Genomic DNA, 13,433 nt, shown 5'->3' with positions numbered 1-13,433 from the left:
GATGCCGGACAGTGTTTCCTTCGGGATCGCAGCTGTTAAGTCAAAGTCTGTTACATGAATCACTCAGGCAAAACTATTTTTGGTATTTATTCCTCATCCTATTTTTTTTTTTCCTTGGCTTCTTTTGTTGTACTACCTGGCTTTTCTTTCTTTCTTTTTGTTTTTTTCCTGACGTGTCCAGTTATTATGAACCATGTGTGGGGTGGAAGTCCTTTCCCTCGAAAACTATCCTAGTAATTTGCCACCCATGTTTTTAGTATAACAGAAAGTGTAGGACAGGTTGACTGGAGAATGAGTTGGAACACAGAGACTGATGGGGATGATGGGACTATATCAGAGATCTGACCTGCAGCTGACAAGGGCTTCATCTAAAAAACAAATTGCTGTTGCATCAAACTAACTTCCATTGATTTGGCTGTCAGCAGCGATTAGCCTCTGCGCAAGATACAGCCTGCTTTGGCCTCTGTGCCTGTTGATCACAGATAGCACGGTGCCTGTCGGCCACTTATCCTACTAGTAGACCTCCAGTTAGATGCTGTGGCTTTAGCTGTGTTTGTACTAGATGAAAAATTCGATTTCTTAACCTTAATAGCGCTCACCTTTTAAATATTCCATTTAAATATGTTGTTCTCATAGGAATGACTTGGGACAGTTGCTTGTGTGTGTGTGTGTGTGTGTGTGTGTATGTGTATGTGTGTGTAGAGGGGGAGGAACATGTTTAAACTCCTACCTGCAGATTTACCATCATCTGTGTACAGGAACACTCGACCACTTGCAGAAACACAGTCGTTGTGCACTTTTGTTTCATTGTAGAAGAAGTGTTTCCTTCCGGGTTAACCGATCATGAACAAATACATTTTTCTGTACATTTCCCAGCGTGTTCTAATCAGGATCCACTATGTCCACTATGTGTGTTTGTTCTCATTGGCATTTCAGAGGCATTTGAAGCCATTTTGCTTTTGAATTTTGCTTTTGAGGCAGTTGCTGTTTACTCCCCACCACCTGTTTTAATGCTGTGAATACTCAAATCTGGACATGTCTGCTTTGTGTGTGCGAGTGTATATTACGCTGTATGCAAATGCAGCTTTTGTTCAATCTAACGCATTACAACAGTACAATAGTTCAAAATGACATCGGGACTTGAATGTCACTCAGTTGAATTTCAAACTATTCGAGACTTCTTACCTTTGAAATGGTACGCATATAATACCCCTTTTTGGTAACTAATTTGTTGGCCCATTCTAAAAAAATGTTGTACCCTGTTGCACATTCCATTATCAAAAATCAGGAATCGAACGTGTGCTGTTGCTGGCTTGTCATCACTTGAGTTTCTGAGTGTCTTTTTTGTTATTTTTTTGTTGCTCTCAGGCACATTTTGAAGCTGATTTCTCTTGCCTATGTAGATTTTAGCCTCTTAGCTCTTTAGCCTCAAAAACCTTGTAAATGATGTATTTCTAACATGTAACTAAGCTCTAACACACATTCACTCACTCTCACAGGGAAACTTACTGTGTTTGCCACCCATGCCTCTGTCATTGTTTGAACTTTACTCTTATACCATCCATATAGCAGTAAAGAGATATCTGTTTAGTTTCATTGCACTATGGTGTGTTTGACAATGACTATAGGAAGTGTCTTTAACTTTTTGCCAATGATACCAAAAGCAACATTAAGTAAATCCAACTTGTTTTGTTATCTGAAAAATTGACTGAAGAAAGACTGTCAGCCTTTATTGTATGTGCCAATTACCAACTTAAGTTCTGACATCCCGCCTTTTTTTCAACCTTTCAACCATTCCGTCCATTCTGAGAGAAATTCCTTCACATAGAGGAACTTTAAACAGCTCAACAGTTTTGAATGTCCGCACTAAGTGCATTGTAATGCCTGTTTTAAAAAATACATATGTTTTATTACTCAAGCATGTATCGGTTTGTAATACTTCAGGTTCCTTGTATATGTAAATGATGACCTTCTAGTGCCAACATATCTCACTGGTATCTGAGGACAACTTTATAAATGGCAAGGTGACCAGCTGAGTTGGCCCCGTTTGAATACATGACAAGCATTCCTTCTCTCTTGCCTTCCTCTGAGGCGGTGATGGTGAGTCTCCCCCTGAACACGGGGGATGTCGCTCACCAGCAACGTGTAGAAGCAAGAGATCCTCAGTTCCTTGATGTCACTCGAGTCTAGTTTTGGGATAAATGCTTGGAGGTTCTCGGGTTTCACAGTCCTCTGTCCAGATATGTCAGATAAATTATATTTTCAAGAAAGGGGGAAATAACAAATGCATTATTGGTATTCAAACGGGGCCTGGGACTTCTTGATTTTTCTTCTTTTTTTGTATCTGTACAGTCATGTCGTTCAACCACTGCAGTCATTGTTAATTCTTGTACAAGTTGTATCACTGGTTGTTGTACCATATCTGACATTTGTAATTATGAAATAATACACTGCCATTTGTATAAAAATACTTGTGTCTTGACTTATTTGTGTCATATATTAATTGGTTTGTTGATAAATGTGAATAGATGGGAGAAAATAAGTAGATAGATAATAATAAATAATAAAATATAAGTAGAAAATAGTGTCTGGTGCTAAGACCTAGATTACGTCCAAGCCACAATATGTATCTGCACATATGGCATTAAAGGATATCAGCTGCAGGTAAGACTTTATTAAAGCTCCCTCCACTTATTCCATAGAAACTAACTACACATTAAAGTTAGAGATTTATTTCCATTTGGGCTTTTCTCCACTGATTCTCTGTCCCTCCCTCTGAGGCTGAGACGGTGGGTGTAATGAACTACAGTATAATTGAGCATATGAAGGTGAGAGCAAGATAAATTAGATTGTCTTTTTTTTCCTCTTAAATTAATTCAAAGGATGCTGTTTTAGCCTCCCCACTGTCACACCTCCCACTCGTCTTCCTCGGCGCTCGGATTAGAGCCACAAATCGGCATCGGTGTTGATCAAATATGTTTTTACAATCTGGGATTTAGTGGTCTCGTGACCGCAACAATAACAACAAAAGAAAAAAACCCCGCAGTCACCCATTGGTTCTTTCTCCAGTCACTCAACACCACGCCGCAGTCTGATTGGCCGCTGACTTTCACCTCTGCCCTCTCTGTCAAGCTCACGTATGCCTCTTCCTGGTTTGATTTGTCGGATGGACGCAACGCTGCATCAAAGATGGCTTATTATCAACCAACATTGTGTTCATTCAGGACTAACTCTGTGAAAGAATAAGAGACATCTTGCACGAAAAGAAGGCGGAGAGCCGGTGGTAGTTGTCGCGAGCAGTGTTGTCACTCTCGTCGCACTACGCACCGCTCTTCTCTACGACAACTTAACCCACCGTGCTGCTGCTGCTGCTAGTTAGCTCACATAGTAAATATTAGCTAGCCGAGCTTGCTTGCTTACACTTGATTGCTAAAATGGCCACCATGGAGAAACTGATGAAGGCCTTTGAGTCTCTGAAGTCGTTCCAGCAGCAACAGGGGCCACCGACCGCCGAGGAGCTCGTCCAGAGGCAGTAAGTGGATTTTTGTCTGACGCTCATTGCTAACAGCCGCTAAACAGGTAGCTTAGCTCTCAGCTAACGGCAGTGGCTCTCCGGTAACCGAGGTTGAGGTTACTGCTGGCTAGTTGTGTTAACACACAAGCTAGCAAACATAGTCTAAGCTGTGCTTTGAACTTCTCTGCTATTTTAGATTGATTCCGACATTGCACCAATGCTCGACGAGGCGTCTTCTTCGCCTGATATTGACACTATGTGAGTGTCGGACTGGCTGAATGGGAGCTAACGTAGGAGACGTCTGCTAATTGATACCCACGCACCTGATAAAGGGGTCGGACACCAAGTATAAGGGCCAGTGTCAGTGAGTTCGGACAGTCGTGTGTGGGCCACAACCTAACATTATGTAGTTTATTGGACAGATATCGTAACTGGATTTGCCGACGATCAGGTGCACTGCTATGGTCGCCTCCTGGACTGACGTCATTTACACCTGTCCAATATTCATTTCAAAAAGATCTGTCAAGTCCTGAAGTGGGGTTGGTGTTAAAACTCACCCAGCTCATCTGCCAGTCCAGAGATCCCTAAAATTGTCTATTTCCCCCTGTTTATTAGTTTATTAAGGTCATATACTGTCAGACGGGTTACATTAATGTCATACATCTAGATTAGGTTATCAGTCAAGCTTTTGTTGTACCAAATTCACAACAACTTCTAGTCCATGTAACAGTTAAAAGCTTTTATCCTGGATAGGATTAGATGCTGAAACTCAATACGTTTAAATGTGGCGAGCCAATAAAGACTTAGTTTAGGGGATAGCCAGGTCTCATGGATTGAGCTTCTGAACGGCTGCAACTGAAAAACTGCTGCTGCTTTGCTCTTTTAATAATTGTCTGCTTATTGTATACAGAAAGTCATGAGCAACGTGGACAAAATCCTAACTGGCGTGCACTGTGTTACGGTCACAGGTGATCAATATAGTGCAGGCCTGGCTCATCTCTAAAGAGTCTACCATGTTAACAACTTGTTGTCTTGTTTAGAAAGTTCATACACGGAGGTCTGCAGTTTGCATTTCTACGTATTTGCACATGACATCATGTAAAGCAGCAGCTCCCTTGAATTAGCTGTACAGTGTTGATCTTTCAACTCCACATCCGGTGCTTTTTATACACATCAATATGGTGATTACATATGTTTGTCAAACGGCATCACTGATAGTGTAAATTATGGAATACATATGTGCAGTGTTATTCATATATGCTTTACCCAATGTTACATTCTGTGGATTTTTATTTTACATGCTTTTTTACAATTAGATGCAGAGTAAATTGTGGTCTTGTGCCTTGACCCTTCAAAACATTTCAAATTGACATGTCTGCCTTTTAATCAAAGAAGACTTATATTTGACTTGACTTTAAATGTACACTGATTCTTTTCAGTGACCTCTTCAGAAGTGACCAGTGTTGCAATGTTTCATGAGATGGCACTGACTTCTATTCCGTATTCCTCCCATTGTGCTATTTGGCTATTAGAAAAATATTTAATAAGGATTCTCTTTAGAGATGGACTGATGTGCAGTTCTCAGTCTCTGAACCCAGCTGTTCTTTCCAATCGTTCTTTATCTGTCCTTGTCTTCGCCTCTCATTTTCTCTCCCTTCGTCTCACCCTCCCCATATTTCCTCTTTCACAGGAAAAAGGAACAGGCTACCACTAAGAAGGACCGGGTCACCCACTGCCTGACAATATGTGAAAACATTGTGGCTCAGTCTCTTAGGTAGGCCTTGCTCATCGAACCCTTTTTTTTTTTTTTGTTCTTCAATGAAATTTACATTGTAAGGGTGTCTGTGAGAACAACGATGTGCCCAGATAGCTCACCTGGTAGAGCGTGCCATGTACAAAGGCTAAATCCTTGCTGCAGTGGCCTTGGGTTCGAATCTGACCTGTGGCCCTTTGCTGCGCGTCATCCCCTCTCTTGTCTATCGTCAGCTATCCTATCTAATAAAGGGAAAAACAACAATGTATGATTTTTCAGTTCGGGGCACGACATTTTACCACTGCTGATTTTATGCACTGCAGCTGGTTAGTGTGTGAGTGTGAGTGTGAGTGTGCGTGCAGAAGTGTTTTTCATTGCCTGGCTGGACAGTACACACCCTATTTTTGTTGCCAAACATGACAGAATGGTTGTCATATTTTCCTAGTTTATAATTGGAATGAGACATATTTTGCCAGAATAGCCTGATCTGCTGCATTTATTCAAGTTCACAACAAACTATATTAAATCTATAAAGTCACATCCCGTCTCATTAAATCTGGTAAACTATCTACCTACTCCAAGACTAATCGGTTTGTTTGTGTGTCAGGGACAAGAATACACAATGTCACTGGGTGTGTTCATGTGTGAGCAGTTTAGAATAGTTTCACAATGTCTGTTGAATATTTATCTGCATAATGACATTTGCCTCTCTTTTCATCTCTATGGTCCTGGGAACAGAACGTCTCCAGAGTTTCAGAAACTGCTCGGCATCGCCATGGAGATGTTCCTGCTCTGCAGCGATGACAGCGAATCAGATGTCCGGATGGTAGCCGATGAGTGCCTGAACAAAATCATCAAAGTGAGCAGGATCCTGTATTCCTCCAGCAAGGCCCTTTTCAATGTTGTGCCTCATTTTTTCTTCAATTATAGGACAAGAAGTTGATCGTCAGTTAATGGTCATGGTACCATGGGGCCTTGATTTGGGTTTGCATGATGTGTTATCACCTTATCAATCAATTCAGAAACAATAATTACATGTATAATAATCAAACTATACATCAAAACAGTATTCTCATTTAAATTAAAATCAGTTTTTTTTGTTGAATCAGCCATCCTGCCCAAGATGATCATTTTGATATTTATCTTCAGGCGCTGATGGACTCCAACTTGCCTAGGCTGCAGCTGGAGCTGTACAAAGAAATTAAAAAGGTAATGACATATGTGTCTGATATAATGAGTCATTTTTTAAATGTAACAGTGTTATTCTCACGAGAAGAAAAAAGAGGTTTTGACATTGTTTTATGTAGTTTTTGTTTGTTCTCCACCAGGATGGCATGGTTTATTAATAGTAAGAATGACATATTAGTGCTTGTGGTGATGTTAATTGTGTATCTCTGTAGAACGGTGCCTCTCGGAGTCTGAGGGCGGCTTTGTGGAGGTTTGCTGAGCTTGCACACCTCATCAGACCACAGAAATGCAGGTATACCCAGAAATAGCTTTTTACTTCATTCACACGACAGCCACATTTAAATTACACTATCCAAAACTCAGAGGGGGAAATCCTACCTGAAGGACAGCAAATTCTGGTGTATTTTGTAAATGACTAATGAATGAATTTAACTAATTCAAATATGGTTGCCTCCTGAGTAAAGTTGAATGTCTTTTGCCGATTTATTTTTGAAGTATTTAACATTGCATGCCTCACAACTAGCAAGTGGAAGCTCCGTCGCTGTCTAACTCAGTTTCAAGTGCTTCTTATGACTTTGTTCTGTTTGAATTCTTATACCTCCTTTCATCTCTTGTGCTTCAGACCCTACCTGGTCAACCTGTTGCCATGCCTTGCCAGAATCACCAAGCGGCAGGAGGAGACCGTACAGGAAACGCTGGCTGCCGCAATGCCCAAAATCATGGCCGCCTTGGGACACTTCGCCAATGATGGCGAGATCAAGGTATCCACCCAAAGCAGAAACATTGAAAAAAGAGTTTCTAGATAATTGTTTCGCTTCATCTTTTGTCTTGGACAATAATTTAGATTTACATTTTTAGAACCAACTAATTAACAAAAATCACAAAAAATAAAATGCAGTAACCGGACCTCCCTTACACAAGCACAAATGCATATCTGTAAATCCCGAGAGCTTGCGATCATAGTAGCCCAACCATTTTTGTCCTAGGTGCTGCTAAAGTCATTTGTGGCCAACCTGAAGGTGAGCTCCCCCACTATCCGACGGACAGCAGCCAGCTCAGCCGTCAGTGTGTGCCAACACTCCAGACGCACCAGCTACTTCTACACATGGCTCCTTAATGTGCTACTGGGTAGGACACAAAGGCTCACACACACACACACTCTGGACATGGTCAATGGTTAAGCTTATTTTAGTTAACATTTGTGAGCTAGTTTGGTATCAGACCCAGGACAAGGAAGCATACAACCAGACAATTATGTCCTTTCCCAGGTCTGCTGGTTCCAGTGGATGAGGAGCACCCCAGCCACCTAATTCTGGGGGTGCTGTTAACCCTCCGCTACCTTATGCCTCTGCTGCAGCAGCAAGTCAACACCACCAGCCTCAAAGGAAGCTTTGGAGTCATGAGGAAGGAGGCTGATGTCCAGCCAACACCTGAACAACTGCTACAGGTGGAGACGAGAGAGATTGCGTGGAAGTCTTTGTTTGTGTGTTAATGATGCTTTGGCTAAATTTTCTATGTTTGTGTCTGAAGGTGTACGAACTGACCCTACACTACACACAGCACTGGGATCACAATGTGGTCACAGCCGCTCTGGAGCTCCTGCAGCAGATGTTCAGGACTCCTCCACCAGAGCTCCTGCACATGCTCATCACCCCCGGCAGCATTCACCACGGCACTGTGTTCCGGCAGGACGCTGAGAGCCGTGCACGCTCCGGCAGCATCTTCGAGTTCATTGGTAAACCCATCAGTCAGATGAGACTGTTCATAAAGCTTCTTATCCCTTTTGAACAATGTAATATGGGCTCTGCGGCGTTTTACATGGTCACCTGGCCCTTGGGACACCAATGTATATGCTTCAGGTAGCTCTTAACTCATTAACCCTTACTGATTGACTTTGCAAGGTAATTGGTCGACCAAACGGTGTTGTTGCTCTGCTCTAGTTTCTGCTTCGATCTGTGTTCGTGGCCTTTTTCTTTGCTTGCTAACTTGTTTTCTGTCTTCTGTAAATAATCGTTGTTTCCTATGAGTCTTTCTGAGCTTTTGCTGCTTTTCTCTTCCTCACCTCCTGTTTCTACTTCCTGTTTCCTGCCATTTGCAGCGGGGGGAGGGTCTTCCTGCAGTCCACTCCTTCTCAGGAAACCGAGAGGTGACTGGTCTATTTATCTCCTCTGCTCACCTCTACCCTCTTACTGATGTTTCAGTCAGGGTTTGAGCAAATTTACCTCTGGCTGAGTCACCTGAGTGGTTGATTGTCTTTCAAATTCTTTATATGTCATTAATGATGCATAATATTTACCTTTTAGTCTATATATCCATGAAATATGAGACTGTAGTTTGTAGTTGTCAGTTAAAGTAGAATTTGCACCCAGGTTGTAGTCACTAGTGTAACTAGTGTTAGTGTTGATGTGATGTTGACATTAAACCTGTTTTCAGGTAAAATGCTTTCTGGGGAGGAGGATGGGTTAGAGGATGACGCTGAGAGAACAGATGTCACCACTACTGCCTTCACAGGTAAGATGCACCCACCAGACTGCAAAGTGTCAGTCTTACTGACCGTACTTACTACAAAACTAGATGGTAAAGCCCCATTCAGCAGTAAAAAATATGCTTTGCGTATGTCTTTCCTTTAGCGTCAGTCGTTGGTGCAGATGGGTCCTCCACAGGCCAGGTGGACATAATCACCGAACAGCCACGCTCCTCCCAGCATACCCTGCAGCCTGGTGACTCTGTGGACCTCAGTGCCTCCTCAGAGCAGGGTGGTGGTGGAGGTGGGACATCTGCATCAGACACCCCCGAGTCGCCCAATGACAACGAGGAGGAAATGCTGAGTCGGAGCTCCAGTGGCGGGGCAAACATTACTCCAGAGACAGCTGACTACACCACACCAGAGAACGCCATGCCGGAGGGAGGGCCCTTAGGCGAAGGCGGGGCTCTGCTAAGCACTAATGATCGTTCACTCCCACCCAGCGACTCCTCTCAGACCACCACCGAGGGACCAGACTCAGCTGTCACCCCTTCGGACGTAGCAGAACTGGTCAGTGTGACTGTGGGCATGTGATCTACATTTAATTCGGTTGGATAATACAGCTTGAACACGCAGTACTTTACTTCTGTGTATACGTGTGTTTGTGTGAAATGTAGAGGACAGGGTGCTTCCCTAGACACTGAAAGACTTAATTATCATGTAATGCTATAATTAACTATGAACCCTAATGTCCCTAATGGCATAGCTCCCGGTTTATGAATGATGCAACGCTTCATAGAATTAGGATTTGTAGAATGGACAACATTTTTATTCTTTCTTCCAATCCCTTCCTTTTATTAAGCATTAAAGGGTCTGTATCAGTGGTTTCACGTATTTTAGCCCATTAGCTTAAGAACTATGATTTGGGAAATGGTTTCCAGTAATTTGATGATTTAGACACACTGGATCCGTCGGCTGATGTCAAGTCGACGGATCCTATTCATTTAATGGAGAGCAGGAGGTCCGGCCACACAGTGCATGAAGGATATACTGCGGCGTGTTGACTGACCGTTCATCGTATCGGAATTTGCATGAACACGACTCAACTTCAACTTTATGCAAATGATGTTTGTCCAGCACAACGCAGCTCACAAAACTCAGATCAAACCGTCAAACTAGGCAATGCTCGTCAAATATAAATCAAGATTCTGCAACCGCATTTCCTATTTCTTGCTTAAAATGTTTTCAGAAACATACTTGAGTGTACTATCTGTAAAAAGTTTCCGCTTTCACATGATCTTGGGAGTTATTTTCTTCACCAACCCCCGGTTAAGATTACTCACTTACTACTTACTTAGTGTTCATTGTTCAGGAAGTTTCTCCCCGAAGCTGAATTATCTGCAGAGGTCTCCTCCTCTCCAAAACGAACAGACCCGGTAGGAATGTAGAGATATATCCAGAGATATAAAAATAACAAAAAACAATTATGTGAAGATTCAAATCGGTGGGATAAAAAATATATGCTTTTAAATTTGGTTGTTCGATGCCCCACGTCACTCATATTTTAAGGCAGAAATGTTACATATTATAGCTTTAATACATTAAATAAGTTATTAATGGACTACAACATGCAACACACTTGTAGGGTCAGTTTTCACCTATTGTATGATACATATACAGTATTTTATAATAAAACTACCACTAAAAGGGATGCAATATCACACACTTGGTTCAATCATTTGGGTTTTTGGGAGGCAGGTCTTGTTAACCTGCTCCTCTCCAGAGACATTTTGGTATGAGATTGTTCATTCTAACAATTCTACCTCTATGGTCTTGCCCCCTCTCCTTCATCCTTCTCCCTACTTCGTCGCAGTCGCGCACTCCATTGCCGCGGGTGATTGAGCCGTCCCCACCCTCGCCAACTTCCACCGAGGGTCCGGACGCCACTGACAGCGACTACACTGCTTCCTCTTCGTCGTCTTCTTTCTCTTTCTCGTCCTCTTCCTCCTTCTATGCTACCTCCTCCTCTAGCACTAGTGACAAGGTCAGCCGATTAGAGTGGGAGGGGCTTGCTTGACTGGAAACCTTTGGCTTTCTTCATTCTTTCTCCTTTCGTTCGCTTGTTCTTCACACCCCATGCACAGACTTTGCCCTGCTTTTTGCTACTTTCCCCTCTTGTTGTCATTGACAATACAGTATGACCCTTCCTCTTTTCCTCGTTTTTCGTGATTCCCTCCTAAAAATGATTTGCTTTTGAAAAGTCTTTACAAAACAAAAGCAACCCCATCACATGTTGATGGCTTGAAGTTAAGAGTTCAAAGTAGAAGCATGAAGGATGTTTGGGCCTTCAGATTTTGTTCCCTCTACCTTTTCGGGAGGCTGTGACAGGCTTTTGTTCCAGCGGAAGCCAAACTTGGTGAAAGTTATTTCAGATTCTTGGATTAAAAGAATTTAATGGATCTTGCTAGGAAAAAATAGTTCTCTGTAAAATGTGGTGTGTGTGTGTGTACCTCCATGTAGTTTATCTATTAAAAATGATCCTTGCTTATTTGATCTAAGAGGAATTCCTTTCAAAGTTGAACAGTTTGGATCAAAAGCTTGCTCTTCCTCTGGTGGATTGTGGCAACCACAAGAGTTCTCAAGCCTGTGCTTTTTCCTGTGTGTAGTTGATTTGCTGTAAATCGTGTTGATCCTAGCATGATTCAGTAGAGTTTGAAGGGGAATGTTTGTTTGACTTGCAGTTTTAGTCGTCATTTTTTATGCCGTGTCTTTGTCCTCAATCCAGCAAATCTAACTCAATAATGAATCAGTCGGAACTATTTAGGTGTCCTCTGCATGCAGTTCAGATTTCTTGCATGTGGTGTGTCTGTAAAGTAAGTTTAGTTCCCATCTGGAGATGATTTCTCTGTGCATAAGGTGCTGGATGGCAGTGAGAGCCAGTACTCTGGGATGCAGATTGGAACACTACAGGATGAAGAAGATGAAGGAGCAGCACCTTCCTCTCAAGAAGAACCCCCAGAACCGTTCCTGCAGTCAGCACTGGGTATGTTTGGGTACACACATATGACCACAGAAGACACTGGTTTGCACTGAAGACAGGTTCTGCTTATTGATGCAGGGCTTTGATTATTGTTTGTGTGTGTGTTTGTGTGCAGCTCTGAGCAAGCCTCATCTATTTGAAGGCCGTGGTCACAACCGACAGGGTTCAGACAGCAGCGTGGACCGCTTCATACCAAAGGACGAACCTGCTGAACCCGAACCTGATAACAAGGTAAAGAAACACCCACGCAAAAACATCCACGCCAGCGTTTCACACCGGGAGGTAACAGGAGCTACGTATTATGTGTCTGACTCTAACTTAACTGTCTGCTTCTTAGTCATCACGGATAAAGGGTCCAATTGGACATTATACAGACCAGGGGGTGGAGCCACTGGTGCACTGCGTACGGCTTCTTGCTGCTTCCTTCTTGCTGACAGGACAAAAGAATGGTGAGTGTTATCAGAACTGCTCAAACTATACCAAAGGTGTGTTTTAGAAACATCATCTTTTCATTCTATGTATTTGCATACAAATAGAATGATATAAATCTACTTAAGTAAGTACAAATGGAGTAACTGTTGAACTCTGTTTTCCATACTATGGTGGTCACGTTTAGTTTAACTGAACACCACTCAAATCTGTATTTGGCAATCTGTGAATGAGAACAGACTGTTGAAGTGTGTAGCAGAAACTACGGTGGCTGTGAAACTCACAAAAAGCTCAAAAGGCCCTATCTAAATTATTTGGCTTCTTTTCTTGTTGTCTAACAACGTTGTGTGTGTGTGTGTGTATATATATCAATATTTGCTGTGCTATTGTTTTTCCAGGTCTGACCCCTGACAAGGAGGTGCGAGTGAGTGTGAAGGCTCTGGCGGTCAGCTGTGTCGGGGCCGCAGCAGCGCTGCATCCTGAGTCCTTCTTTAATTCCCTTTACATGGAGCCGCTGGACGGCATTCCAGTAGCAGGTACAGGCACAAAGAATTAAACAGACAATCCTAATCATGAGATTATGTGTGACACTTGAATGGCTCTATATTCACAAAAGGTCCATATTTACTAATAACATTATCAAGGGCTCCGTTGAGCCAGCATGCTTAATACCAGGACTGTATACTTTATGAAATGGAAACAAATGGAATTCAGCCATCATTGATTTTTATTTACATGTGCACTTTTCCTACTGTGACATGTAAAAATACCTTTTTGATAAGCACTGCAGTGGAAGTATTGGTTGGTTCCAAAATGCATTTGATGACTGTCTTTGAGCCTGCTGTCTCTCTCTGTCCCCTTGCAGAGCAGCAGTATATCAGTGACGTACTGGGCCTCATTGACCATGGGGACCCCCAGATCAGAGGGGCCACAGCCATCCTATGTGCAGCCATCATACAGGCAGCACTTACCAAAACCCGTTACAACATTCACACCTGGCTGGCCAGTGTGCAGAGTGCAACAGGTTTGTGTTTGTGTGTGTGTG

The 13,433-nt window shown here is 42.6% G+C and overlaps 2 protein-coding genes across 10 annotated transcripts in view; both read left to right on the top strand.

Annotated features, from left to right (window-relative positions):
• The window catches only part of grk4 (G protein-coupled receptor kinase 4), a gene marked incomplete in the record, with an annotated part of 39,932 nt that extends 37,475 nt beyond the window's left edge, over positions 1–2,457 (top strand). Inside the window, 1 exon segment of the mRNA XM_035660029.1 lies at positions 1–2,457.
• A 681-nt stretch (positions 2,458–3,138) lies between these two features.
• htt (huntingtin) overlaps positions 3,139–13,433 on the top strand; it is a 33,377-nt gene continuing 23,082 nt past the window's right edge. For 4 of the 9 annotated variants that reach the window (XM_035659795.1, XM_035659788.1, XM_035659794.1 and 1 more), the window contains exons 1-17: positions 3,139–3,532; positions 5,205–5,288; positions 5,994–6,126; positions 6,417–6,476; positions 6,668–6,747; positions 7,078–7,216; positions 7,442–7,583; positions 7,724–7,902; positions 7,986–8,190; positions 8,554–8,601; positions 8,889–8,966; positions 9,086–9,489; positions 11,836–11,962; positions 12,075–12,190; positions 12,297–12,408; positions 12,787–12,924; positions 13,254–13,412. In XM_035659795.1, coding sequence (XP_035515688.1) covers positions 3,435–3,532; positions 5,205–5,288; positions 5,994–6,126; positions 6,417–6,476; positions 6,668–6,747; positions 7,078–7,216; positions 7,442–7,583; positions 7,724–7,902; positions 7,986–8,190; positions 8,554–8,601; positions 8,889–8,966; positions 9,086–9,489; positions 11,836–11,962; positions 12,075–12,190; positions 12,297–12,408; positions 12,787–12,924; positions 13,254–13,412 — 2,302 coding nt within the window. In that variant the 5' untranslated portion in view covers positions 3,139–3,434. The remainder of the gene's footprint in view (positions 3,533–5,204; positions 5,289–5,993; positions 6,127–6,416; positions 6,477–6,667; positions 6,748–7,077; positions 7,217–7,441; positions 7,584–7,723; positions 7,903–7,985; positions 8,191–8,553; positions 8,602–8,888; positions 8,967–9,085; positions 9,490–11,835; positions 11,963–12,074; positions 12,191–12,296; positions 12,409–12,786; positions 12,925–13,253; positions 13,413–13,433) is intronic. The other 5 variants (XM_035659796.1, XM_035659790.1, XM_035659789.1 and 2 more) reach the window with 3 other exon arrangements.

Source organism: Morone saxatilis, unplaced genomic scaffold (genome assembly GCF_004916995.1).
Source record: "Morone saxatilis isolate NCDOM2014 unplaced genomic scaffold, NCSU_SB_2.0 Contig17, whole genome shotgun sequence".
In the NCBI taxonomy this organism is placed as follows: Eukaryota; Metazoa; Chordata; class Actinopteri; family Moronidae; genus Morone; species Morone saxatilis.
The sequence above is the reverse complement of the archived record's forward strand: the minus strand, read 5'-3'. Positions and strand labels throughout refer to the sequence as shown.